At 50.8% G+C, this 23,575-nt stretch overlaps 12 protein-coding genes across 12 annotated transcripts; 6 read left to right on the forward strand and 6 right to left on the reverse strand.

Annotated features, from left to right (window-relative positions):
- The first annotated feature begins 202 nt into the window (after positions 1–202).
- rcf1 (respiratory supercomplex assembly factor RCF1) lies at positions 203–1,518 on the forward strand. The gene is made up of 3 exons (XM_022546697.1): positions 203–509; positions 581–651; positions 737–1,518. Exons 1-3 carry the CDS (start codon positions 466–468, stop codon positions 1,171–1,173), a joined length of 552 nt encoding a protein of 183 aa, XP_022400547.1. The 5' UTR covers positions 203–465; the 3' UTR covers positions 1,174–1,518.
- Positions 1,519–1,665: 147 nt separating this feature from the next.
- On the reverse strand, positions 1,666–2,297 carry ASPGLDRAFT_47545 (uncharacterized protein). Its single transcript, XM_022546698.1, has one exon. It carries the CDS (start codon positions 2,268–2,270, stop codon positions 1,716–1,718), a length of 555 nt encoding a protein of 184 aa, XP_022400548.1. The 5' UTR covers positions 2,271–2,297; the 3' UTR covers positions 1,666–1,715.
- A 292-nt stretch (positions 2,298–2,589) lies between these two features.
- Positions 2,590–3,405, forward strand: ASPGLDRAFT_47547 (uncharacterized protein). Its single transcript, XM_022546699.1, has 3 exons — positions 2,590–2,626; positions 2,686–3,181; positions 3,239–3,405. Exon 2 carries the CDS (start codon positions 2,827–2,829, stop codon positions 3,127–3,129), a length of 303 nt encoding a protein of 100 aa, XP_022400549.1. The 5' UTR covers positions 2,590–2,626; positions 2,686–2,826; the 3' UTR covers positions 3,130–3,181; positions 3,239–3,405.
- Positions 3,406–3,920: 515 nt separating this feature from the next.
- ASPGLDRAFT_350161 (uncharacterized protein) lies at positions 3,921–4,476 on the forward strand. Its single transcript, XM_022544498.1, has 3 exons — positions 3,921–3,998; positions 4,063–4,240; positions 4,309–4,476. The coding sequence occupies exons 1-3, from the start codon at positions 3,953–3,955 to the stop codon at positions 4,343–4,345; spliced, it is 261 nt and encodes an 86-aa protein (XP_022400550.1). The 5' UTR covers positions 3,921–3,952; the 3' UTR covers positions 4,346–4,476.
- A 572-nt stretch (positions 4,477–5,048) lies between these two features.
- ASPGLDRAFT_74619 (uncharacterized protein) lies at positions 5,049–6,343 on the forward strand (the record flags this gene model as incomplete). Its single annotated transcript, XM_022549740.1, has 2 exons — positions 5,049–5,129; positions 5,406–6,343. The coding sequence occupies 2 exons, from the start codon at positions 5,049–5,051 to the stop codon at positions 6,228–6,230; spliced, it is 906 nt and encodes a 301-aa protein (XP_022400551.1). The 3' UTR covers positions 6,231–6,343.
- A 305-nt stretch (positions 6,344–6,648) lies between these two features.
- On the forward strand, positions 6,649–9,517 carry ASPGLDRAFT_150230 (elongation factor G). The gene is made up of 4 exons (XM_022542122.1): positions 6,649–6,936; positions 7,001–7,112; positions 7,179–9,208; positions 9,279–9,517. The coding sequence occupies exons 1-4, from the start codon at positions 6,722–6,724 to the stop codon at positions 9,331–9,333; spliced, it is 2,412 nt and encodes an 803-aa protein (XP_022400552.1). The 5' UTR covers positions 6,649–6,721; the 3' UTR covers positions 9,334–9,517.
- Positions 9,518–9,564: 47 nt separating this feature from the next.
- ASPGLDRAFT_47554 (alpha/beta hydrolase) lies at positions 9,565–11,365 on the reverse strand. Its single transcript, XM_022546700.1, has 6 exons — positions 11,264–11,365; positions 11,090–11,211; positions 10,956–11,029; positions 10,697–10,897; positions 9,832–10,635; positions 9,565–9,779 (listed from the first exon to the last, which is right to left on the reverse strand). The coding sequence occupies exons 2-6, from the start codon at positions 11,194–11,196 to the stop codon at positions 9,715–9,717; spliced, it is 1,251 nt and encodes a 416-aa protein (XP_022400553.1). The 5' UTR covers positions 11,197–11,211; positions 11,264–11,365; the 3' UTR covers positions 9,565–9,714.
- Positions 11,366–11,544: 179 nt separating this feature from the next.
- Positions 11,545–13,991, forward strand: ASPGLDRAFT_66795 (uncharacterized protein; the record flags this gene model as incomplete). Its single annotated transcript, XM_022549062.1, has 2 exons — positions 11,545–11,810; positions 11,876–13,991. 2 exons carry the CDS (start codon positions 11,545–11,547, stop codon positions 13,989–13,991), a joined length of 2,382 nt encoding a protein of 793 aa, XP_022400554.1.
- A 58-nt stretch (positions 13,992–14,049) lies between these two features.
- ASPGLDRAFT_351367 (TLD domain-containing protein) lies at positions 14,050–16,281 on the reverse strand. The gene is made up of 4 exons (XM_022544517.1): positions 16,263–16,281; positions 16,041–16,199; positions 15,529–15,957; positions 14,050–15,465 (listed from the first exon to the last, which is right to left on the reverse strand). Exons 2-4 carry the CDS (start codon positions 16,084–16,086, stop codon positions 14,108–14,110), a joined length of 1,833 nt encoding a protein of 610 aa, XP_022400555.1. The 5' UTR covers positions 16,087–16,199; positions 16,263–16,281; the 3' UTR covers positions 14,050–14,107.
- A 333-nt stretch (positions 16,282–16,614) lies between these two features.
- Positions 16,615–18,243, reverse strand: ASPGLDRAFT_127113 (glycylpeptide N-tetradecanoyltransferase swoF; the record flags this gene model as incomplete). Its single annotated transcript, XM_022540703.1, has 3 exons — positions 16,615–16,812; positions 16,866–17,646; positions 17,702–18,243. The coding sequence occupies 3 exons, from the start codon at positions 18,241–18,243 to the stop codon at positions 16,615–16,617; spliced, it is 1,521 nt and encodes a 506-aa protein (XP_022400556.1).
- Positions 18,244–18,417: 174 nt separating this feature from the next.
- ASPGLDRAFT_47559 (tetrahydrofolate synthase) lies at positions 18,418–20,522 on the reverse strand. Its single transcript, XM_022546701.1, has 3 exons — positions 20,437–20,522; positions 20,205–20,342; positions 18,418–20,131 (listed from the first exon to the last, which is right to left on the reverse strand). The coding sequence occupies exons 1-3, from the start codon at positions 20,452–20,454 to the stop codon at positions 18,752–18,754; spliced, it is 1,536 nt and encodes a 511-aa protein (XP_022400557.1). The 5' UTR covers positions 20,455–20,522; the 3' UTR covers positions 18,418–18,751.
- A 181-nt stretch (positions 20,523–20,703) lies between these two features.
- ASPGLDRAFT_58275 (putative phosphoinositide phosphatase (Sac1)) lies at positions 20,704–23,408 on the reverse strand. The gene is made up of 3 exons (XM_022548306.1): positions 22,982–23,408; positions 21,200–22,926; positions 20,704–21,139 (listed from the first exon to the last, which is right to left on the reverse strand). The coding sequence occupies exons 1-3, from the start codon at positions 23,187–23,189 to the stop codon at positions 20,963–20,965; spliced, it is 2,112 nt and encodes a 703-aa protein (XP_022400558.1). The 5' UTR covers positions 23,190–23,408; the 3' UTR covers positions 20,704–20,962.
- Positions 23,409–23,575: the final 167 nt, after the last annotated feature.

Below are 23,575 nucleotides of genomic sequence, written 5' to 3' on the forward strand. Positions count from 1 at the left end.
CAATGTAAATAGCCTCAAATTTTCTCTCGGGCATATATACGCAAGGCGCAAGACTCGGTTTATAATTCCTCGATATCTACTCCGTACGGAGTCCTTGTCCGCTTCATCCCATTTGATTGGCCAGATTGTTACTTGCCGTTACTTACCGTTCCGTTCTGTAATACGCGTAACACAAAAAATCGCTTGGCATCAACTCGCTTTTGCGACGTCATGTTCCGCATCAACTGATACTACAAAAGCCCATTATTCTCTCCAGGAACATTCAACGGTCTCGAGAAGGACCAAATTGGACTTGTACATTCAATTCTGCGTGTTCCGCTACCAATACAGAAACCCATCCAACTCCGCGCGACTCGGAGCTCCGCCTGTGATTGATCCGGAACGGCCGTACCTCGATCGATCCTAATAGAATCCAACGCCTCTTAGTTTTCCTACGTCGTCGTATACTATACTACCGTCGACAATATGAGCAGCCGCGAACCTCTTCCCTCGTCTTTCGACGACCATCCGTACGTGCCGAACCGCTATATAACCGTCCTCCGTTACGGGCGGGGAAAGCTAACAGAGGTGAACGATGTAGTGAATTCAAGGAGGAATCGTCTTTTCAAAAGTTCACCAGAAGACTCAAGGAGGAACCCTTGATCCCGCTCGGTAATTCTAGCTCTGCCCCCGTACCCTGGGAACTACGAACGTCGGACGATGGACAACCAGGTCTAACAACCTATTCTAAATCCAGGATGCGCCGCAACATGCTACGCCCTATACCGCGCCTACCGCTCAATGAAAGCCCGTGACTCTGTGGAAATGAACCGGATGTTCCGCGCCCGTATCTACGCCCAAGGATTCACCCTCGTCGCCATCGTCGCCGGAGGCATGTATTTCAAGACGGAACGTCAGCAGCGCCGCGAATTCGAGAAAGCAGTCGAGGTACGGAGGTCCCAGGAGAAGCGCGATGCGTGGCTGCGGGAACTGGAAATCCGTGATAAGGAGGATCGGGACTGGAGGGAGAGGCATGCTGCTATGGAGGCGGCTGCTAAGGAAGCGGAGCGGAAGGGGGCTGCTAAGGCGGCGCTTGAGCAGGATACCGCTCGGTCTGCTCTGGAGCCTGGTGATGAGAAAAGGTCGCTTGGGGTATTAGATGCTGTGAGGGATATGGCGTCGAGGGGGGGGTAAGGTTGAAATGGGTTGGGTGGATTGATATGGCAGACTGATCTGTTTGGTTGTTTATATCATTGTACATGTGTTGGATCTTCTAGAGCATTGATTCCCTTCTCTTTATGTGTGTTTATGTCTTTCTGCTTTGATTGCAAGTTGTTCTGAAGATAGCTCCATCGAGACGCACCACATTGTATCCAGGCCGATATTGAGCCAGCTAATATCCCCACAACCCTTTTCCCGTCTGGGTATTTGAATTGCCCTTTAAAAGTGAAAGTCTACCTCGGTCGGCTGTCTATATAAGCTAGGTGGAGTAGACAACAACCTCTTGATCTATCCCCAAAGACACTTGATTTATCACTTGACTATGTTCATTTTCACCGCCGGCACTGCTGGACTTCAAGGCAAGGCAGGACTATTAAGCACGGACTCCTGTGCTACCTCAAAAACAGCTCGGATCATGTTATAGTAGCGATACGACCTACGTTAGGTTGCTGCCTTCAAGGGTATCAAGTTAAATCATATTCGTCAAGTAAAATATTCGCTAGACCTCCATTTTCCTAAAGATATTGCCCAGTAGTCAAAGCAAACATAATCCATTCCATTTGCTGCGCCAATTCTTCATACTGAGTAACCTTTTCAAGTAACATATCAGTGAACTCGGGCGCGGTGTAGCTTCGTGTCTTGAGTGACGCAAACTCTAGCCCCTCGGGATATACCCCAGCATCACCCCAGTCAATCAGATGAACTGTGCCATCAAGACCCAAAATCAAGTTACGGGGCGCAATATCCTGGTGTGTGAGAACCAGCCTGTCAAATTGAAATGGCGGAACATCATCTGGTGCCTGGTTGAATTGTTTGGAGATGGTGAGCCGGCGATTGAACCAAGCCTCTAGTTCCTCCGTTGAGCGAAATGGACCCGTTCCCATGTCAGTGAACCAGAAGCCACGGGCCGAGCAGCTTTCACAGCCCACTGGGCCAGGTGACTGCTGGGGTAGCGGAATAGACTGCAGAGTAGTGATCATTGAAGCAACTTGGGAGACAACATCCACACGCTCTGTCTGATTCAATTCATCCCAGCATGCCTCAACTGATCTACCGTCAATGAAATCCATAACATATGGACTGAATTAGCATTCTGCTTCTCAATATTCATGTGCCAGATCCTTTCTGTATGTCTTTTGTCTTGAGAACATCGTGATGCTCTTGTTAACAAGATATGTAGGAATACTACATATCCGGTTCCAAGGGGCATACAAAACATGCTCGGATGAGGAAAGCGGTAGGAGGTGGCATAATTGACCGCGCCGCCTTCCCCAAACTTCACCCGCCCCAATTTCGATTCTAGAGGAACAAAATCACTAATCGATCGTTTGATTAAAATTCTCCCACCCTTCTCGTATATGTACCTCATTCCGGCGCCTGCGCTGCTACTGCGGGACCATAGTGGGCATTTGGTGGCGGTGTATGGGTAATATGCATTGTGATATGTGATGGAGTTTGACTATCACGGTGCTAAATGATTGAAAGAATAAGCGATAGGCTCTGTACAGATTGCCACTCGATTTTACCGTATTTGTCTCGGTGGTGATCGAATTAGCGCCGGCGGTAGTTAGTGGAAGTGGCATCAAATGATACAATCCAATCCTGATAGCTAAAAACAAGGCCAATATGGTCGTTAGCCATCTGGCATATCCCACCTCGAGGTCAGCGTCGAAGGTAGTCAAACTCGATGTTCGGCCCGACACCACGGTACGCGAATTCGTCAACCTGCTTGTGAACCAAAAGCGCCACCAGTATGAGTTCAACAGCGATGGCCAAGGCTGCAGATATTGGACCGACCATCAGATTGATCTCTTTCGGAGTTGCGGTCTCGTGGTTAACGGGGCCCAAATCATAGAGGCCAAAAATGCTATTCTTACGCAGTACCCTAGTGGAAATCAATACCCTCTCGTGGTCGGCCCCTACTATTGATGATTCCCTATTGTCTTGCGAAACTGCTTGAATCTGTGTTCCTTTTGAACTTGTATGTGCCTTTGCTTGATCTGTTGTTGCCGACAAAGAAATATTTACTGGTGTATAGGTTGCATGGCCGTGTTTGTGTCTCCTGACCTCCTAGCGAGACCTATTCTGTTTTGGCGGGCTTAATTGCTGGTTGAATACAGAGCTTCACTGTTCGGCTGTCGTCTCAAAGCTCTATCTGTACTTAGTTATTCACTATCAATGTCTTGCAATACAATGTGTGTGTGTTTGATATAAGTTACCATCCGTTACTAGTTGGTTTGATCAGTGTGCACTTCTGGGAAGATTGTACATATCACGCCTGTGTTACTCTCAGTATAACGAACTATATACAGAAGCTTCGAGTATCTGCTACTTTCACGACTGAGGTAATCGCAGATTGAAGTTACTCGGAAGCATGGTCAGTCATCAACGAGTACCGTTGACCAATTTTGATTTTCAATGCCTGTAACATAGATTGATAAGCTAAGAGAACAGGGGTGAGGATGTGCTCTGGGTAAGTTACCGTCACTTCCTGGATCTCTATATATGATAATTTAGTTGTAGACAAACATGGCGCTTCCTCTGCCAACTACTCCAGAACTAACTAGTGATGGTAAATATCGTGGTAGGCGCACTGCTACACGTCTTCAGTGGGTTATCGTCGAAGCTTTGTCTACTATCTGAAGGCAAAGGTATGCCCCATGACGTATAATTTCGTAACCGTTCTTCGACTTTATAAACAACGACACTACTGTATTGCTGTCTACCCAATCTATCAACCTATCAACTAGATATGTCCAATCTCACCACCGATTTATCCCGCAAGGAACCATCAACAAGTGAGTTCTGACCCTGTTCATCCGACAAGAATCACAGTCCTCTAACCATACTTCGTCGATACAGATACTCTCTTGGAACAGGCCCGGGAGACGCCCCACAATGTCAGAGAAGAGCTTTCAGATGCAGATGCACAAAATACGACAGGAGTTGCAGCCGATAGAAGTAGGGCGCCGGTTGACCAGGATCTAGAGAAGGGTAGCGTACACAGGGCACAAGTGGACAGGAGCAGTTCGTTGAAATCGTGAGTTTGATGATTTGCTTCTAGCATCGTCATGATTAAGAAGAAGGACTGATGTTATGTGCTTCTAGAATCGAAAGAAGAGCGAATTACTCTGGAATACACTAGAAACCGCAGCATACAGAAGATAGTGGCGGGAGCTAGACGTTACAGTGGTTCTGAAGGAATTCGTTCATATAGGTACATATATACATGTTTTGGCAGGATATTTATGGTATTTCTGCCATGTTTGATGGTCTATAAGGTACATGAGGCATGAACCTCTTGATGTCAACCCACCAGTTCATCGATATACCGTCTCATGGTTTGAAACTCCGACTTGCCAGTCTGCCAAATGTCAGATATCGGATAATGCGAGAAAGAAAAACAGATGAATCTATTCTTACCGAATGTAAATACCGTATATGTTGCTATTAACCAATTAGCTCAATACCTAAGCTCACGCAGTATTATCGACTCACCAAGTCGGTTACATTGCGGTGGCGCTCAAACTCCTCGCGAGCATAGTTCCGTAACTCAACCTTCGTTGGCGAGTTGGGGATTTCTTCAAATTTCAATCAGCTGATTGACTTCCATCTAGAGTTGAGACGAAGAAGCTCACTGTTCAGAGCTCTGACAATTTCTCTCCATAGGCCGAGAACTCGTTGTCTTTGGATGAACTGGAGATGCCACTATTAGCGACCATTTTCGAAAATTTATAATGAGAATATAGTAAAGCAAAGTAATAATCGCTTATATAGCCATATGCCAACAACTCACATGGTCGAAGCTAACAGCCGGCTTCCTCAACTTTGACGGTTGGTCGCGGGCAATGGCCGCGAGCAGTCTCAGTGATGACCGCATCTGCTATGAGGCATGCCAGAGGCGCTCTGCACTTGATATGAAAGAAAATGTGAATATTTACGGAGAATTCTGTTGTTGTTGAAATAGGCGGACCAGTACTATTCCTGGGTGACGTGACGACTGATTGCCATATCTGGTATAGTCTGCCTAATCGCTTTTGTTTTCACGTGACTTTCCAGGCGCCTATCTCTGGACTTGAGCTTCGTTTCTCCAACGACTGTGCCCAAGATACTAGAAGGCATAGTCTTGACATTACGATGGCCTTTAACTTCAAAACCCGCTTCTTTGTCATCTCAGATACTCACGGTATTGACCGTATCTTCAGCATGTGGCCATACATTGCGGCGATCTCACCACGGAATCCAAGCTCGATGAATTTGAAAGCGCTATCCGACTGCTTGAAAGAATCGATGCTCTTCTCAAGCTAACTATTGCCGGGAATCACAATTTCGCTCTATATACGCCTATGTTCAAGAATAAGGTTGTAGAAGCACATGAGCCTTTGGATTCAGAATTAGTCCGGAGAGTATACGGCGATTACGAAGAAACCAGGAGCATGTTTGACAATAGCGGAGTCATCTTGCTGGATGAAGGAACCCACCATTTCAATCTGCAGAATGGAGCATCGTTAACCGTCTACACCAGCCCATACACCCCATCTTTTGGAGACTGGGGTTTTCAGTATCATCCCGAGCAAGGCCATGAGTTTGCGATCTCAAGCAACGTTGACGTGGCTATCACGCATGGACCGCCTAATGGCATCATGGATTACGCTAATGGTCAACGTGCAGGTAGTTCGGATCTATTTGAAGCTGTTGCTCGGGCCAGACCGTGCATGCACTGCTTTGGTCACATCCACGAGGGATGGGGAGCAAAGCTTGCTGCATGGAGGAAAATGGTCGGTGAGAAGCCTTCTTATATGACTGACATTGATAACGAAAATTCGACGGTGGTTGGAAGACTTGCCGATATTGTTCAGGAGAATGTCCACAGAACGTCCTATCAAACTAGCCACTGCAGCAACGACTCGCATCCTATTCAATACAGCGCCCATACACTCTTCGTCAATTCCGCCATAGAGGGTTCTACTGACGAATATTCGGTACAGCCGCCGTGGTTAATTGATCTCGAGCTTCCGAGGGCTGGTTAAGCCGGTCTTGTCATCTACGATCCTATTTGATATAATCTATTCATTTAATGCTAATGAAATCAGGTCAGCTTCCGTATTATAAATGACAATTACATCAGATGAGCGAAATACACATGAAAAGAACATCCTCCGGTGGGTGTTCTCTGATGGACAAGCTTAATATAGATCGTATCTGGCGTAGACATAACACCATGATAGTAACTCACCCAATGCGAGCACAGATTCAATGCTTTCTCAAATGAAGACTAATTATTCAGGCAACTGCTCTATAACTAACTCCTCAACTGCCAAATGTCGAGCCGAATGTCCAGTCGGCGTTAAGGAATATCTGATACTAAGCGACTGACCAATAATATAGCTTTCACGTGATCTGTACCTGTCTCTCCAAATTTTTTCTCCTCCGCAAAGCGAAATCGCGACGGGGAAAAGGAATTGCAAGAAAAGAAAGCCTCAACTTTCTTTTACTGTGTGTGGGCGGACGACAGACAGCCATGAGATCTCCAGCTCTTGCACGGTTGCAATACCATGCCGTTTCTGGCCTGACCAGATCGTCTGCTCGACTCCAGTCTCAGCAGTTCCTCACTAGACGATGCGCTTCCTCGACGGCCGCTTTCCGGAGCCCCATTGTTGCTGGCCCGGCTTACCAGACTGTCTGCAACTCGCAATGGCAGCAGAGGAGACATGCTTCGACTACGGCAGCTGCAGTGTGAGTGTCTTCTTTTATTTTTCAATACTGTGATTGGTTTTGTTAATTGGTTATTGTTTATTAGGCTCGAAGCTGCTGCGTCGAATCCGGAAACCCTCTCGCAAGAAGCTATCATTGATAACCTCGATCCCGTTGAAGCCGCACGACTGTCGAAAGTTCGGAACATTGGTATTGCGGTATGGACATCTACCTTCTCTGAGAATGAGACAGTTCCCGGAGTCTGACAGGGCATTGTGGTTTAGGCACACATCGACTCCGGCAAGACCACCGCAACCGAACGAGTTCTCTTCTACACCGGTCGTATCAAGGCGATTCACGAAGTCCGTGGTCGGGACAGCGTTGGCGCAAAGATGGACTCCATGGATCTCGAGCGTGAGAAGGGTATCACCATTCAGTCTGCGGCTACTTTTTGTGACTGGGTGAAGAAAAACGAGGATGGCGAGGACGAGAAATACCACATTAACTTGATTGATACCCCCGGACACATTGACTTTACGATTGAGGTCGAGAGAGCTCTGCGTGTTCTGGACGGTGCAGTCATGATTCTGTGCGCCGTCTCGGGTGTGCAGTCGCAGACCATCACCGTCGACCGACAGATGAGACGTTACAACGTTCCTCGTATCTCCTTCGTCAACAAGATGGACCGTATGGGTGCCAACCCCTTCAAGGCCATTGACCAGATCAACAACAAGCTCAAGATCCCCGCTGCCGCCGTTCAGGTGCCCATTGGAGCCGAAGACGAGTTCGAAGGCGTTGTGGACTTGGTCCAGATGAGGACGCTCCGCAACGTCGGGGAGAGCGGTGAAGAAATTCACGTCTCCAATGAGATTCCCGAGAAGGTCAAGTCGTTGGTGGAAGAGCGGAGGAAGATGCTCGTCGAGATCCTCGCCGATGTCGACGACGAAATGGCCGAGCTTTTCCTGGACGAGCAGGAACCCACGCAAGACCAGATTAAGGCCGCGATCCGACGGGCAACCATCTCGCTCAAGTTTACTCCGGTTTTCATGGGATCCGCGCTGGCGAACAAGACTGTGCAGCCCATGCTAGACGGTGTCGTTGACTACCTCCCGAACCCATCTGAGGTGCAGAACACTGCTCTTGACAAGAAGCGCAACGAGGCTTCCGTGAAGCTTGTCCCTTACAACTCTTTGCCTTTCGTCGGTTTGGCGTTCAAGCTCGAAGAGAGCAACTTTGGACAGCTGACCTACATTCGGGTGTACCAAGGTACCCTGCGGAAGGGAGCCAACGTCTTCAACGCCCGTAACGACAAGAAGATCAAGGTACCCCGTATTGTGCGTATGCACTCTAACGAAATGGAGGAAGTCCAGGAGATCGGTGCTGGTGAAATCTGTGCAGTGTTCGGTGTTGACTGCGCCTCCGGTGACACTTTCACCGACGGACAGCTGGGCTATAGCATGTCGTCCATGTTCGTTCCCGAACCTGTAATTTCGCTCTCCATCAAGCCCAAGAACAACAAGGACGCCGCCAACTTCTCCAAGGCCATGGCTCGTTTCCAGAGAGAAGACCCTACCTTCCGTGTGACCTACGACACCGAGAGTGAACAGACACTCATCTCGGGAATGGGTGAACTGCACCTGGACATCTACATCGAGCGCATGCGCCGTGAATACCGCGTCGACTGTGAAACCGGCCCGCCGCAGGTCGCCTACCGTGAAACCATTGGCCGCCGTATTGATTTCGACCACCTGCTCAAGAAGCAGTCGGGAGGTCCCGGAGAATACGCCCGTGTTGTCGGCTGGATGGAGCCAACCGGCAAGCTGGAAGACAACTACTTCGAAGAGCAAATCGTGGGAGGTAGCATTTCGGAGAAGTTCTTGTTCGCATGTGAAAAGGGATTCCACATTGCTTGCGACAAGGGCCCTCTTATCGGCCACAAGGTGCTGGGCACCAAGATGGTCATCAACGACGGTGCCACCCACATGACTGACTCATCGGAAATGTCCTTCAAGAACGCCACGCAGCAGGCCTTCCGTAAGGCGTTCACGGAGAGTGGCCCTGCCGTCCTGGAGCCCCTGATGAAGACAGTCGTCACGGCTCCCGCTGAGTTCCAGGGTGACGTTATCTCGCTCCTGAACAAGCGCAATGCCACCATCAACGACAGTGAAGTCGGTGTTGACGAGTTCACCGTGTACGCCGACTGCAGTCTGAACGGTATGTTCGGCTTCAGTTCCCACCTGCGTGCCGCCACCCAGGGTAAGGGTGAATTCACCATGGAGTTCAGCCACTACGAGAAGGCTCCTGGTCAATTACAGTACGTTCCTCCCCTGGTTCTCCATTTCATTTGCTTCAAACCACTAACGCAAACTCTTCTCCACGCGCAGAAAAGAACTCATCGACAAGCACCTGAAGGCCCAGGCCGACAGACACAAGAAATAAGCCCTTTAACCCTACCCTGACAAGAATCATGAATCTCCTCCCGCCCAGTTATATATCCCTCGCCCGCGAAATCCTCTTCTCTTCTCCGACATGTATTATGCCCTTTTGAATCCGATGCTAATATGCCTCCTCACACTCTCCTATCCTGATTGATTGATGACCTGAGATATGTAGAATAGAACGGTACATGGAAAATACGTTTAGTTTTTGTTGTAATTAGAATCAAAATTTAGCTGTTTTGGAGTTACCATGACCTGATAAAGTATTCGATGTACATGTATACATAATTGACTTGATTGTCTCGTAGCTATCTCATACTGAACATTTCCCTCGGTCTATCGTAACCGGAATAAAGCCGTTATAATCCATCATGCGTCGGAATCAATTCTCAAAAGCCCTGAGCACAGCCAAAGACGCAGCAGAGAAAGTCGCAACACGGTTATGACCTAAATTGAGTCAGCCTCGCTCGCAATGGACAAAGCACCGGTGATAAAATACCTCCATATCCCACACGCTCCCAGCGAACCTTCTTAACAACAGACGAATCCTTAGTGGACCTATTCTCCCAGATTTTAACCTCACCAGGCCCATTCTCCTGCTTCTTCTCACAAACCAAACGACCAGGAACATCCGGTTGATCCTCGCCCGTCGCAGCCACCCAGACCCGACGACCCTCGTACCACGGGATCTCAACATCATCCCGGGCATGCACGATAGCTAGGTCCAGATTCTTACTAACGTAGCCAGCATCGGAGTCGTTTTGGGCTGTTGGTCCAATTCCCACCAGACGGGCCACGCGCGCCGCGGTATCCCAGCGGTCGAGAATATGGCTCACTGCCCACTTCTGCACACGGGGGTAGCCTCTAAGAGGAGAGAGCATGGGCGGCGTTATTCCCTTTAAACTATAAGACTCAATCACACTAGCCACATTGCTGAACGACGCGAGCAGGACCACGCCAGCGAATGGCTCCGGATTCTTGATAGCAGGCTGGATGGCGGTGGGATCTTCGGATCCAAAAGCCCAACGCTCAGCTACTGCGGCGCTGACGGCTGTTCCAAGGCTCTGGCCGACGAGGACGATGCGGGATGGGGGGATGTTCAGAGGGGCAGAGGTGAGGAGGTTGATGAGTGACATGCCGTCTGTGATTAGGCCTTCTTCTGTGGGGGTGCCGGTGGATACGCCGAATCCGCGATAGTCGATGGCGAAGACGTGGACGGGGTCGGAGGGGGTGGAGAGACCGAGGAGCATTCGGTAGATTTCTGGTCTTTGGGCTGATGCTAGGTGGGCTGCGTTGCCGTGAACTGCATACATTTAGCTTCTATACAAGTGCCGAATTAGCATGAATCAGGAGATGGTGCTTACAACTGATAACTACTCTGGCCTTTGGGTCATTGGCAAGCAGCTTAAAGGCGGTTGTCTTGGTGTAGTCCTCAGCCGGGCCGGAAGGTTCATTGACAGCTAGTTCTTCTTCATGCTCATAGCACAGATGCAGCGGAAGAAGATGCCAACCATAGAGCGTTTCGTTGTCTGGGGTTTTCAGATGAAAAGGTTGAACCTGCGTCTCTGTTCGAGTATCAACAACTGCCTCTCTCTGTCAAACACCACTGCTCCGGAGACATACTCAGAAATCCAAAAGGCTCGACGTCGTTGACATTCTGCCAGAGCGTCGGGTTGATCTTGTTCGCGTACAGCACACTAGGATGGTCCCGGTTATCAGATTGGGATCGATCTGAGGTATACAGGGATACCACCTACAATCGTTGGACCGTGGGATAGGTCATGGAGATGATGAAGCATACATAAAACAGGCCTCCGGCAGCCAATGTCCAGTATGCCCTTTTGAAGATGGGCAGCAGTTCCATGCTGACGATATATATCTGCGTATGGTCAACTTCATTTCATGTCTGGATTGAAGGCTGGATGACGTACCTGTCAATATCTACAAGTCCATAAAAGCACCAAAAACTCCCAGATATTCCATAAAATATCCAGTTGCTTGTACTTCTATTCTTTGCGGCGGTTGTGGTCGTGGTGGTGATAATAGCGGTGGTGACCTCTATCGTTAACGTTATCTGCCGCCCGCCAACACTTTTCTTCAACCTTTTCTGTATTTCCCCTTTGCCAACTCCCCTCGCCATACCCTCTTCCACGCTTTCGGGATGGTTTCAATCTTCCTTTACACCCGATAAAATACCTCCTTCTCAATCGCCATGGCCGAAAAGCGCAAACTCCCGGCACGCGAACGTCGCGAACCCGCCGCGAAAAGACGAGCCTCTGAAGCCACGCCCCAACAGACCCCCCAGACACAGTCGTCGAGCAAGAAAAAGGCTGCAACTCCTCCGCCGCCTCCAGAACCCGCAGTTGTCGCGCCTCCGTTGCCGATCAAGATCAAGGATGGAGACGCTCTGCCCACCGTCCCCACGCCGCAGCAAGTCGCGTCGCTTTCGGACAAGGACTATCAGTCGATTGCAGAGAGGTATTCACCTGTTGAATCTGAATTGCTATACGCGGCTGGGAGGCTAACGGGTTTGCTTTTTACAGTGCGGTGCTTCTCACGTCTCTCGAACGATCGAAGAAAAAATGGCTGAGCGACGGCATCCTGGTGCGATACTGGACAAAACCGAAAAAGACCAAACGAGAACATATCGAAGGCAAGAATCCTCCCAAGGAGTCCATGTCGAAGGTCGGGCCCTGTCATATCATGGTTGGACCGCATCTCTTTGATTGCATGCTCTACACCGTCAAGGACCCCAATGCGCCGCCTCCCATTCAGTATACACCTCCCCAGCGGCCGATGGTTCACTACGGGCACCCCAACAACTTCCAGCAATATCAACCTTACCCTCCTCCGCCTCCTCCGCAGCATGCATTACCGCCGCAACAACATCCTCAAACCGTCCCTCCAGGCCCTCCTCCGCCAGGGTATCAACCAAGGGGCAACCAGCCTATGCGTCCGCCTTCGCAGCAGGGTCATCCTCCTGGTCAAATGTCTCCTCCTGCTCATGCTCCGCCTCCGGGACCGCAGCAGCGTCTATCCCCTTCGCAACCTGCACAACCGCAACCCCCGAAGCCTAGTCCGGATCCCGTTATTCAGATGCTTGCGACCCGAGCAGCTTCAGATCCAGAGTTGAAGGCGCTGATGAGAGTGGTGGCATCAACAGAGGCGACGCAGGAACAACTTCGAGCATTTCAGGCCCATATCGACGAGCTTAACGCGATCATCAGAGCCAGGGAGCAGCGGCAACAACAGCGGCAGGCCCAACAAACTACGCCTACTCCTCGAGGTTATGCTGGTAGCCCCGCTCCTCCTGCTCAGGCTCAACCGCCTCTGCCTCCACAACAATCTCCTCCAGCACAGCAGGCTCCTCAATCGAAGCCCCAGCCAATGCAACGGGTGGAAGTACAGATTCCGCAGTATTCACCTTCTGGTAACCCTCTGCCGCAGACCCCGAGCCAGCCAGCGAGTCAACCACAAACTCCCGCTCCCCAAACTCAGATTAAACAGGAGTCGGGCGCCGCCACACCAACTCAACCACCATCTGTGCATGTGACACCCCCAGGGCCAAATCCTGGCGTGGCACCAGGCGCACCACCTGTTCCTCCGAACGCCAAACAACCGAGCCCTGCTGTCCGTCCGATGCCGCAACCCCCTCCCCCGCAAGCAGCAGGACCACGTCCAGGTGCTCCATATCCGCCCTACCAACAACCTCCGCACCAAGGCCAGCCTCCAATTCACTCCCGTCCGCCGCAGTATGGATCACCTGCTACTTACTATCGACAAGCACCGCCGCCTCCTCCGCCAAGGTTGAACTATAAGTCGGTTGTCTTCGAGTTTACATCACCATTGACTCCGTACGGAAGTAGCACGTCGGGTCACGCAGGGTCTGGAGATCGCTACCTCTTCCCCGAGTATACGATCTTGGACTGGTTGCCAGGAGGGAATACAGTCCTTGCTTCATTCCTGGTCGTCAGAAAGGTCGACCCAAATACTCCATTCCCTCTAGAAACCGCAACAGAGATAGCCAATTCGCGGGCAAAAGGCAAATCAACCAAATCGAAAAAGTCCGACAAGAAGAAAAAGGACGACAAAGGAAAGGAAGAGCCAAAACCCAACCCAGACCCTTCTACAGCAACCGACACCAAACCCACCACAGAATCCGATAAACCCACCGAGTCACAAGACAAACCCATGACAACCGACCCCAACACCAACACCAACAACCCAGACTCCATCCCCAAAGAAGACAAAAAAGAACCCATCCAAAAAGAATACTACCAACCCGTAACCTTCCGCATAACCAGCCCAAACCCCAAAGTTCTCGAGCCGCTAGCCCGCGTCGTCAAACCCGCCGACGAAGTCCGCAAGTACATGAACGAGATCATGGACCGGGCAGAGCGTGCACCGGATGGGTTTTTGGCGGTGCGGTTGCCGCGGGAGGGGAGTCAACATGAGACTGTTCATGTGCATGAGGGTGAGGAGGGTAGAAAGGGTAGTGCAGGGACTGCGGTTGTTTCTGGAGGGTCGAGGAAGTCTTCGAGGGGGAAGAATGTGGTGATTGGGCAGGAGGATGTTGTTGATACGGAGAATGAAGGTGTTGAGGAAGAGGAGGAATTGAGGGATTATTATGGGGCGCCTACTGGGTTGAATTTGTGGTAGTTGTATGTGTAAAGATATAGGTCCATGGCCATTCTCCAAATATCATGAATATCAAACACCTCTCCAGATCAATTTAAAGTATTATAGCACGCCAAAAACCATATTCAATCGATGAATTAAACACTCCCCCCATACCTCCCACTCTCCCCGACCAACCCCGCCGACTCCAACAACCACCTCGCGCTCTCCCTCGCACTATCCCCAACCCCAGCATTCAAATTCACATTCCTCCTCCTCTCCGCCTCCCTCGCCTCAAACTCCCACTTCGCCTTCTGTACTTCAACAGCACTTTGACCCTGTCCCGCCGACATAGACGAATCATCCGGCTGCACAACGCCCCATATTTCCAGGTTATAGATATCGATATGTATCTTTTCTGCCGGGGTTGATGTGGTTACTGGCGGGAGGAACGCGCCATCGTGTCCTACGGACGAGACGTGGAAGTCTGCTGACTCGAGACTGGAGTCGATGAGGAGGGAGCCTGCGCCGTGGGGATAGGGCTGTGGTGTACTTGTTCTGGACGAGGGCGGGAGTCTGCAGCCGAGTGCGAGGCCAGTTGCTGTGGAGAAGTAGGCGGTTGGTGTGTTTTGTTGCTGTTGGGCTGAGGGGGAAGGGTTTCCTGGGAGGAGGATGTGCTTGGGGGAGAGTTGGAAGAGGGAGGGGAGGGAGTCGGAGGTTTTTGATGAGTGGTTGGAGGATGTCCAGGAGGAGGGGAGGTAGGCACCTAGGGTTATTGTTGTGTTTTCTTCTATGACTCCGTGGAGGATCATGAGGGAGGGTGCTTGCCATGTTAGGACGTGGTGGGAGAAGGAGGTGAGAGATGAGCCGTGGGCTGCTGTTGAGAAGACGGGATGTAGTTGAGCGCTGCTTTGGAGGAAGCTCAGGCCACGAGAGGTGGATGGTAGAAAGAATGAAAGATGGGATATGAGGCTTGGGTTTAGAATCACAGATTCGAACGCTCCAGGGAGCATGACAGGTGGCGGCGGCGGCAGCAGCAGCACAGGTATATCGGACTCCGGTTGCTCCTCTGTATGCACTGATGGCGTCGAATCAGTTCTTCCTCGCTTCTGAGACAAATTCAGGTTCTTGCTAAAGAGCATGTGTTCAAATAGCGGCGTCAGCGGGTCGAAGAGGTGCGGCAGCGAGTTGGATATCATCTTCGAAAACGATTTGTAGCTGATACCGTTACCACTTTCAGTGGCTTCATCCTCGACGAACGCGGCCAGGATGTTGTCTGCTTCGTTTCTGACCGTCTCCATGCGTTCTGCACTCAGGTCACCCGTGTAAGTCCTGACATCGTCGAGCGTCTTCAACGGTGCGATGACAAGAAGCAGCATCAACAGACGACGGAACGTGTCAGTCGAGATATGAGCTTCATAGACAGTCTTGTCCACACGCTGATCGTGCTTGAACACCTCAATGGCATCCAGCGATTCCAACGCCGCCAAAGCAAGATCATCACCGTCTTCATCCTCTTCATCATCATTGGCGGGTTGGTCGATATCATATCCAGACGGATGCCTCTCAGAAGCCTTACTATCTTCATTCTCCTCATCCTGGCCAGACGAACCCAGATCTTTCTTCCCAACATCCGCAAGACTTCCGAACAACAACCTAATCCTATCCCTCCTCCCCCGTCTAAGCACCCTCCCATACCTCTCCGTCAACAACACAGCTACCTTTACCATAGCATCAAAAGTCAACACGCTCGGAGCTAGCGTCTTCTGAAACGGAAACGCCCCCAGATACGAGACCATCCGGAAGATCACCGGACCAGCGTCAAGCGGACACTCGGCATCGCTGCTATCCGGGATGCCCAGGAAATCGGAAAGGGTCTTTTCGTTCCAGTATTTCAGCCCGTTTTGGTCTGTTGCTCGGGAGAAGAAGTTGTCTTTGAAGTGGGTTAGTTCTAGCGGGGTGAAGCATTTTGTGGCGAAGCGTTCGGCGAGGATATAGCTTAGGGCCTCTGGTTTTGTTAGTTTTATAGTGCAGGGTCTTTTATAGATGGAATTGTGGATGGAGATGACGGTTCTAGTGGTCGAGACTCACCTGGACTGGATTGACCAGCATCCTCGACGGACTGACTTAATCCCATTTTGTTGGATATAATTCTCCAGGTCTCTCGCAATAGGTCCAATCCAGGAATAAATAACAAACTTCTTCCAGTGAAATCCCTAACGTTCCGAGAATCCCGAATCCCGAGGACGTCTAGATGGAACTGTCAGCTAACTATTGCATAGTAGACCAGCAACACGTGGAGCTACCCCTCACGGACCTCACAACTTGAAGCAAACAGCAATACAAAATCTAGATCTCTGGATTGTTTAAAGCATCCCCTCAGCACCTGAAAAGGAAATGGAAGCCAAGCATTGTTGTTGTCGAGAACGTTCGAGGATGACGACGTCACGGAAACAATTCTTGCCTGAGGCATTAATATGTTTCAGGCGCCGACGGGTTTAGTCGTGCAAAAGACATGGATAGGGAATTCAGGTTTTTATTTTAATTATAGAGTTAGCTATCTAATAGCCAAAATATAGAGATTTTCTACTTTCTAGGGGTATTTTAGCCTTGTATATCCGCGCTATTCACGCCTTTGAGGCCTGCAAGTCTGGTATACATGGCTCTACAGCATAACAACACCAACTCCACCCATCTTCTTCTCATCAGGCAGGTTCTTCTCATTGACACCTCCCGCAATAGGTGCCGCACGGTAGTTGTAAATGTAGTAGTGGAGCTGGCCATCGCCTGCGCCGAACTTGAGCTGCTCAAGGAATAGAGGGTTGTCGTGGAGGGTGAGGGCGTTGAAGACGTCGAATTTGGCCTAGTCATGGTTAGCTCTTGTGTTCCCTGACAGGAAGGTGGAAGGAAGCTTACCTTCTTCGCCAAGATCAAGGCGTCGTTCATGAGCTGCAACAAGCGCTCCTTGAGAGCCTTCTGGTCTCCGGTGAAGGCAGTCTCGGTTGCGTAATAGTAGAGGTATGCAGCGCGCACGTTGTCATGCTTAGGATGTTGAATAACGGTGGACTCGAGGTTGTAGAAAGAGAAGAAGTCGGTGATCTTGTGGGTCTCAGGGTCCTCCACGACATACGACCAGATCACCTGATCCTTCTGTTCCGGCTTGTTCAGCAACCAGTGTTGAATCTCCTCGCGGTTAAATGCCTGGTTCAGGTCAAAGCGCTTCTCGTACCGCTCGAGCAGTTCTTGGACGGCGTCAATGTCCTTGACTTCCATAGGACGCAGGTTAGGGGTGGAGGTGACGTAGGGAAGGTGGTTCTTGCTAATCTGGCGAGCCTTGGTGGATCCATGGGGGAGAGGCGAGAAGCCGACCTCGTAGAGCTTCAGCCAGTCGAGGGGACGGTGGTAGTAGCGGCACGAGCTGACGGGGGTGGGGAGGAGGGTGCCTCCCGTGTAAATGGCCTGGTAGATTCCGTTGAGATAGCACCGGCGCGTGATTTCCTTAATCAAGACGGGTGCCAGGCGCTTAGAGCGGAGCTTCTTGTGGATGCAAAGGAAGTTGATCTCGGTCACCTTGAGCTTCTGGTCGCGCACTCGAATCTCCGTTGGAACACCGCTAATGGAAGCGACCAACTTCTTCGACTTGGTGGCGCGGACACCGACGTGCCATTCCTTTCTCCAGCCTGGCGACATCAGAGCCCTGTCTCTGTTAGCAAGTAGCCAACAAGCCCTCACAGATCGTACATAGCCCTTACCAATGCAGGAACGACTGCGAGTATCTAAACCGAAACATAGCATTATCATCCTCCACATAATGATTCGTCAACAAATCCCACAACTCCTGCAACTCCCCCTGATTCGTCAAATCCAGCGTCGTCCACTCAAATCCCTCCAACAACCTATCCGGCTCCTTCGACACCCTCTCCGGATCAATCATCTTAATCGGCCCCTCCGCAACCTCCTTCTTGCTGAAATCCTCGTCAAACCGCTGCACAGGCTGCGTCTGCCAGAACTTGTACGATGCCATGTCCTTCGGGTTCTTCCCGCCCATGGACAACCCGGTTAATAGCTCAGAGAGATCCAGGTTGTGCAGTGTCTCTGCGGCTTTCCCTTTATCCATAGTGGCCAATTCGTTCTTCAGGGCGGGGTTTAGGTCCAGGAGTGCCTCGGTCAGTTTGGGGTCCATCTTGGGCGCGGGCTTCGATGCGCCGGCATCGTTGGTGTTGGTGCTGGTGTTCGCAGCGTCGGTATTCGATGCCTCGGGGGCCTTATTTTCGAGTTCTCGCTTGTCGGACATGGCGAGCGTTGTGGAGGGGTGAGTGAATTGGAGGAGGGGAAGGTTGTTGAATGTCGTGTGTTGGAAGAAAATGGTTCGGCCCCACGGCGGCGGAGACTTCGCGGGGTGCGGCTCTTCAGCTATTGTAGATGCTTAGTGTTTATTTGGACCACAGCGAATCAACTTGAAGATTGGTGTCATTTTACTTTTATTCCTACACTTGCTTGCTTTATTCACTTATATGCTGTCAGGGGTTATGTTATATGCAATGCCTCTCGGTACGCCGATTATGATCTACCTCGGCAAAGAAGCTCGAAAGGAACAGCTAAACGCTCTTTGACCTCTTAAGGATATAAGGATACATAACTCAGCAATGGCTGTTGAAAACCAGATAACCACCGCTCCAAGAACTCCAGCAGGCACCGAGACGCTGTTGAAATTCCAAAGTGAATGCCGTAGATACAACGTTAAAAAGCACAAATGGTACAGAAAAGGTCATGGAGCAGCACGAAAAGGATCCAAGCCAAGCTCACTGCGGACCCGGCTTGGTTTCAATCACATCGAGGAAGCCACCCACCAGATGCAAGCTGCCGGTGACAAAGGTCGTCAACGGCGCTTCATCCGCGACGATACCCTGCTCTTTCGCGGCAAGCTCCCGGGCGTAATCGACGGCTTCTTCAATGGTGCTGTACACTTTAACCTCAGTTCGTGGGTCAATCTCCTTCCACGTCTCGGCAAGATTGTTTTGAACTCGGAGTCTTTCTATATCAGTAGCACTCGTGTTCATGCTCACGAGGTCAGGCCGGTAGCCGGCTTCCTTGTATGTGACATTGGTGCAAAATATCGCGTGAGTGAACGGCATGTCTGCCTCTAGAGCTGCGGACAGCGTGCTATGAAGTGCTCTTGCCAGCGCATTGCTGTCGCGACTCTGTTGGTTGAAGATTAGAAGCCGCAGCTTGCGGTCTGCAGTCTCAGTTGCTACTGAGTTTTCTTTGACTTGAGAGACGAACCACTCGCCAGCAACCTTGATGCTCTCCAGGGTATGGCCTCCGTCAATGTACCAGGTGACGTTCTTTTCATGTCTCGTTTCGCATCTGCCCCCCAGACGAGCTAATTCCAGTCCCCGGCGAAATTCTGTAGGCAAAGGCTGGCTCATTATGTCCTCCGGAATCCCTTCTACCCCGACCTTCCTCAAGTATTCAGCAGCAGTCGCAACGGCCAACATCGCATTCGTATATTGAAAGTCACCAGCCAAACCAAGCTTGATATCGGTGCTTTCGAGATCGGGGTGACGCGATACAATGGAAATCTGTGTCGCCTTTTCCTCCGCACGTTTTTGCAGGACCTTCTCAGCACTAGCGGCCTGCGAAACACTGAAAGCCTTGACACCGGGCTTGATTACGCCACCCTTCTGCCACGCAATTTGCTCTAACGTGTCGCCCAACAATGCCGTGTGGTCAATTCCCAGACTGGCAATTGCGCTGGCTGCCGGCCGCTCAAGCACATTCGTACAGTCATACTCTCCACCAATTCCGCATTCAATGACCGCAGCGTTCACCCCTTCACTCAAGTATGTATGGAAGGCCATAAGCGTCAGGTATCGGAAGTATTGTGGCTTTGCAAGCGGCCCCTTCGGATCCTCCCCGGCTGCGGTAGCAGCCTGCTCAAGCCGATCCCACACCTCGAAGAAGTACTTGGCAAATTTCTCCTCCGACAAAGGCGCATTGTCTATCCCTATGCGCTCCCGGGCGAATCGCAAATGGGGGGAGGTGTACAGGCCGACTCGGTTGACTTTCGGCGACGGACCGGAGGCATACTGCGAGAGGATCGATGCGATAAACGACGAAGTAGAGCCCTTGCCCTTGGTTCCGGCGACGTGGACTGCATTCAGGCGGTTCAGATCGGAGCGCTATCAGTGACAGATACAAAATTTCATTAACGACTCTCCACCTATGCGCAATGGAGCTGGGTGTGAAGCAAACCTGGTACCCGATACGTCTAATCCATTCAACCATCTCCGAAATAGATGTTTTGTTCATATCCTTCCTGCTATGCGTTTTATTAGACCTCTGGATCACCGCAAAATTGGTCTGCAGCGAATTGAGCGCTGCGATTGCATCCTGGAGAGCTTTCTGTCAACGATCACTCCATGACGGTATTCCGCGGGGAAATATGGAGGGGTAGGAGTTCAATTGACTGTCGCATACGACTTACTCCGTAATTGCGAGACATTGTGCGAGAAGTAGAGAATCGACGTAACAGATGGCTTTTCTGGAACAGAGCGTAGGTGCGAAAACTCCCCATCGAGGATCGTTTCTGCAGGAAATGCGCGGGGATCTCGTGATCTTTCTGCAGAAGTTCACCGGAGATAACCGGAAATATCACGTGAGCTGATTGCGCGAAATGTCCTAACAAATGATATATCTATGGATACTACAGGTGACTCAATGGGATACGCCCGGTTAGCTGGTGGTTGAATGGCGCGGCGCGACGATGTGTCATTGTACACGGGGTGGATAGATTTAGAAACCATTAAAACGGGTTATTGGATTTGACAATCAGGGTATGATGAAACAGAAAAACATTGGATTATGAATGATCGTGGAACAGTAAGTAAACGATCTAAGAACGCCAGTATCGGGTGATAAGTTAGAAAGAAAATAGAAATACAGCCAGTCAATGAATAGCCAGGTAAAGAATGTAAAGGAAAAAAAGCTGATCCCAGTCGCAGAAAGGGCATCTACTCGATCCTTGTTTTTCCTTCTTCCAGGAATCCCAAACGAGCATTGCTATAGCCCCGTTGGTGTCTCTTGATGGGAATCCAATGCCCAATAAGTGGGTCTGAACGTGCCTTGACGAGCGCATCTTGGTAGCCTTCTGCGCCAGCTGATGGAGTGTTCAGTTTTGGCCAGTTCACCTGTGTTAATGTGGTTAGCACACTGTAACATGATTGCCATAGATTCGAGTAGATACTTACATATAGCATTCCATGTCCAGAGACGAAACGCAGACACCATGCGGCAACAGCTATCCAGAATATGGCAAACAGACGAAGAGGCCACACGGCGGAATCAAGGTCGCGCTTGGTGAAGATGGAAACCGCAATCATGAAGATACTGGCGGTAAGGATGTACGGAATAGACTGGATGGCCAATGGCCGACGGTCGAAGAAGAGCTGGAAGCTGCCAATGGTTGAGTCTGGGGGGAGATAGGTACCCAGGAACACGTCGAACCCGTCTTGTCGGGGACCGTCCAGGAAGTTATTGCGCACGTATCGAGTGATAGAGTTGCTTAGATCTTGCACCATTCCGGCCCGCGTGCGGTTTCCGGTACGAGTAAAGTCCGTCTTCAAGGCCCCTGTACCGGAGTATGACTTGGACACGACATCGGCATTATCAGCCCAGATGTTGCGGAACAGATCTTCGAACGCCGGGTCGGCCGTGGCGTGTTCACCAGGGCTAAGGTATCCGGCCTCCACAAGCTGTTGAGTGATAGCCCAACGTCCAAGCATACTCTGCACGACGTTTGTCCGATCCAAGCAATCCATGCAGTTGGTCCGCACGACACTGGTTTGCACTGATCGAATGTCCAGTGACCCACCAGGAGCACCAGGGTTTTCCACACCACGGAAATAGCCACCTCGCGAAAGCCCGTTCACCAAGCGATCCATCAACAACTCGGCGCGATGCCACTTAAGGCCCTTGGTTTCGCTGTGGAAGTCAAAGTATATGTAGTGGAGACGGTCCAACTCCTTCTGTGTCTGTTTAGCCTCCAGAATGTGTACCTTTTCAGGTGTAGCGCCATTGGCCTCAGTATCCTCGGCTGTCGGCGAGACCAATGCGCGCACCATTTGCTCATACGCCCGTTTCACCCGTTCTTCCCGACCCTTCTGGTTCACCAGGTTGACCAGGTAGTTCTCCCCATATAGTTCGATTTGCTCGACAAAATGCTTGCGTGCCGCATCAACCGCAGTCTCCACCCCACGAACCTGAAGCTTCGGGGTATACTTGAGGTCGTTGACTTCCGCCCAGTAGACTGGAACACTTCCTCTGGTCTGCACGAAAGACAGAACCTGCGTATCTTGGCCTGCTTTTTCATCCTTCATCGACTGTCCGCCAGCAAACCCTGAGAGCCCACCGGCCGTGTCGTTCAGGATCACGATTTGTTCCGTTTCGTTATAATTGGAAACATGGCCTTGTTCATCAATACCCCGCGAGAAGTATCTTGTACCAGCCCGATGTCTCGACCTCCTAGTGATAAGCGCAAACACGAACGATGTGGATTTGACCTTTGCCGGAGTTATGCGCAGCATACCGAACATCACCGGCAAAATGTACGGATCAGCTCCGGGCTGAGGACCGTAACGAACACCAGTGTTGTCATGTTCTCCGAGACTAAAATCAATCAAGTCGGACTGGATGAAGCGATTCCAGAAAAAGCGGTCGTCAGCACGTTTCCACATGGGAAGACTGTGGTCACTCTGTGATTGACGCTGGAAACTGTTGGTGAGGTCCAGGGAGTAAGAGAAGTACATCGGCCCAGTCCGAAGCAACTCCTTCAACAGTGCCAGATAGGTATCCTCATCATAGTCATGCAAAGGGCGCTCACGCAGAGGTAGAAACTCTGTTGCGGCCACTTTGTAAACCATATGGCCGCGAAGCCTTCCCATCGGCTGAGCCTTGGTGATGACAATGAGATACTTGTCTGTTGTTCCATCAGCATCGCACACCAGTATATAGTTCCCTAAATTGTTCCTTACCCAGCTTCAGTTTGATAATACCCAGAATTCCAGCGATGCTGCTGATCCGCTTCGCCCCTGACAAGGTACCATCGTGGAGGCGCAAGTCCCCGGTTGGCCGGTCCACGATGAGCGTCGGGGCATCTGGCGACGAAGGAGAGGTGAACGCATAGTGCGACGATGCGGCGTGCAGATTTATATCATGGAATGGAAGTACAGGAGGAGCCATGATGCGTAGCAGGTCGACAGGGGAACGATTCTATGATCAAAACGAGGGAAAGAGTGGGTAGGGAAGTAGTAGACTGATATCGGATAAGTGAAGTAGTATGGAGAAGATAAAGGAGAGCACCGCAGAGAGCCTCAACGCATGGCGCAGTAATAGTGACAGCGACAATGAATCAAATAGCAAACAATGCCAACACAAGCCCGACTGACGAGAGAATCCAACGATGATCCTGGTTGGTGTCGGTTGTCGTTGCATCCAGCCACGGGATGATGCCGCCACACCGCCCACCGCCCCCGCCGAAACCGAAGGCGGTGAAGGTGCTCAACTGTGGCTGAGGCCATCCCCTTTCGTCATCTGACAGCGTACTGTACGGTAACGTTAGTCAAACA

Source organism: Aspergillus glaucus, assembly GCF_001890805.1.
Source record: "Aspergillus glaucus CBS 516.65 unplaced genomic scaffold ASPGLscaffold_11, whole genome shotgun sequence".
NCBI lineage: Eukaryota > Fungi > Ascomycota > Eurotiomycetes > Eurotiales > Aspergillaceae > Aspergillus > Aspergillus glaucus.

Bases quoted from the DNA above. Each gene is read 5' to 3' on its own strand.
- rcf1 (XM_022546697.1), top strand. From the start codon at position 466: ATGAGCAGCCGCGAACCTCTTCCCTCGTCTTTCGACGACCATCC. The intron at 510-580 runs GTACGTGCCGAA...TGAACGATGTAG, and splicing joins TCGTCTTTCGACGACCATCC to TGAATTCAAGGAGGAATCGT. The intron at 652-736 runs GTAATTCTAGCT...TTCTAAATCCAG, and splicing joins GGAACCCTTGATCCCGCTCG to GATGCGCCGCAACATGCTAC.
- ASPGLDRAFT_47545 (XM_022546698.1), bottom strand. From the start codon at position 2,270: ATGGATTTCATTGACGGTAGATCAGTTGAGGCATGCTGGGATGAATTG.
- ASPGLDRAFT_47547 (XM_022546699.1), top strand. From the start codon at position 2,827: ATGGTCGTTAGCCATCTGGCATATCCCACCTCGAGGTCAGCGTCGAAG.
- ASPGLDRAFT_350161 (XM_022544498.1), top strand. From the start codon at position 3,953: ATGTCCAATCTCACCACCGATTTATCCCGCAAGGAACCATCAACAA. The intron at 3,999-4,062 runs GTGAGTTCTGAC...TCGTCGATACAG, and splicing joins CCGCAAGGAACCATCAACAA to ATACTCTCTTGGAACAGGCC. The intron at 4,241-4,308 runs GTGAGTTTGATG...ATGTGCTTCTAG, and splicing joins AGGAGCAGTTCGTTGAAATC to AATCGAAAGAAGAGCGAATT.
- ASPGLDRAFT_150230 (XM_022542122.1), top strand. From the start codon at position 6,722: ATGAGATCTCCAGCTCTTGCACGGTTGCAATACCATGCCGTTTCTGGC. The intron at 7,113-7,178 runs GTATGGACATCT...ATTGTGGTTTAG, and splicing joins TTCGGAACATTGGTATTGCG to GCACACATCGACTCCGGCAA. The intron at 9,209-9,278 runs GTACGTTCCTCC...CTCCACGCGCAG, and splicing joins AAGGCTCCTGGTCAATTACA to AAAAGAACTCATCGACAAGC.
- ASPGLDRAFT_47554 (XM_022546700.1), bottom strand. From the start codon at position 11,196: ATGGAACTGCTGCCCATCTTCAAAAGGGCATACTGGACATTGGCTGCC. The intron at 10,636-10,696 runs GTAAGCACCATC...AAATGTATGCAG, and splicing joins GGCCAGAGTAGTTATCAGTT to TTCACGGCAACGCAGCCCAC. The intron at 9,780-9,831 runs GTATTTTATCAC...GACTCAATTTAG, and splicing joins GGAGCGTGTGGGATATGGAG to GTCATAACCGTGTTGCGACT.
- ASPGLDRAFT_351367 (XM_022544517.1), bottom strand. From the start codon at position 16,086: ATGGGATTAAGTCAGTCCGTCGAGGATGCTGGTCAATCCAGTCCAG. The intron at 15,958-16,040 runs GTGAGTCTCGAC...TAACAAAACCAG, and splicing joins TGCTGGTCAATCCAGTCCAG to AGGCCCTAAGCTATATCCTC. The intron at 15,466-15,528 runs GTAAGGCTTCTG...ATGATGATGAAG, and splicing joins GGATGAGGAGAATGAAGATA to AGGATGAAGACGGTGATGAT.
- ASPGLDRAFT_47559 (XM_022546701.1), bottom strand. The intron at 20,132-20,204 runs GTTTGCTTCACA...TGTCACTGATAG, and splicing joins TTAGACGTATCGGGTACCAG to CGCTCCGATCTGAACCGCCT.
- ASPGLDRAFT_58275 (XM_022548306.1), bottom strand. From the start codon at position 23,189: ATGGCTCCTCCTGTACTTCCATTCCATGATATAAATCTGCACGCCGCA. The intron at 22,927-22,981 runs GTAAGGAACAAT...ATGGAACAACAG, and splicing joins TATTATCAAACTGAAGCTGG to ACAAGTATCTCATTGTCATC. The intron at 21,140-21,199 runs GTAAGTATCTAC...ACATTAACACAG, and splicing joins CTGGACATGGAATGCTATAT to GTGAACTGGCCAAAACTGAA.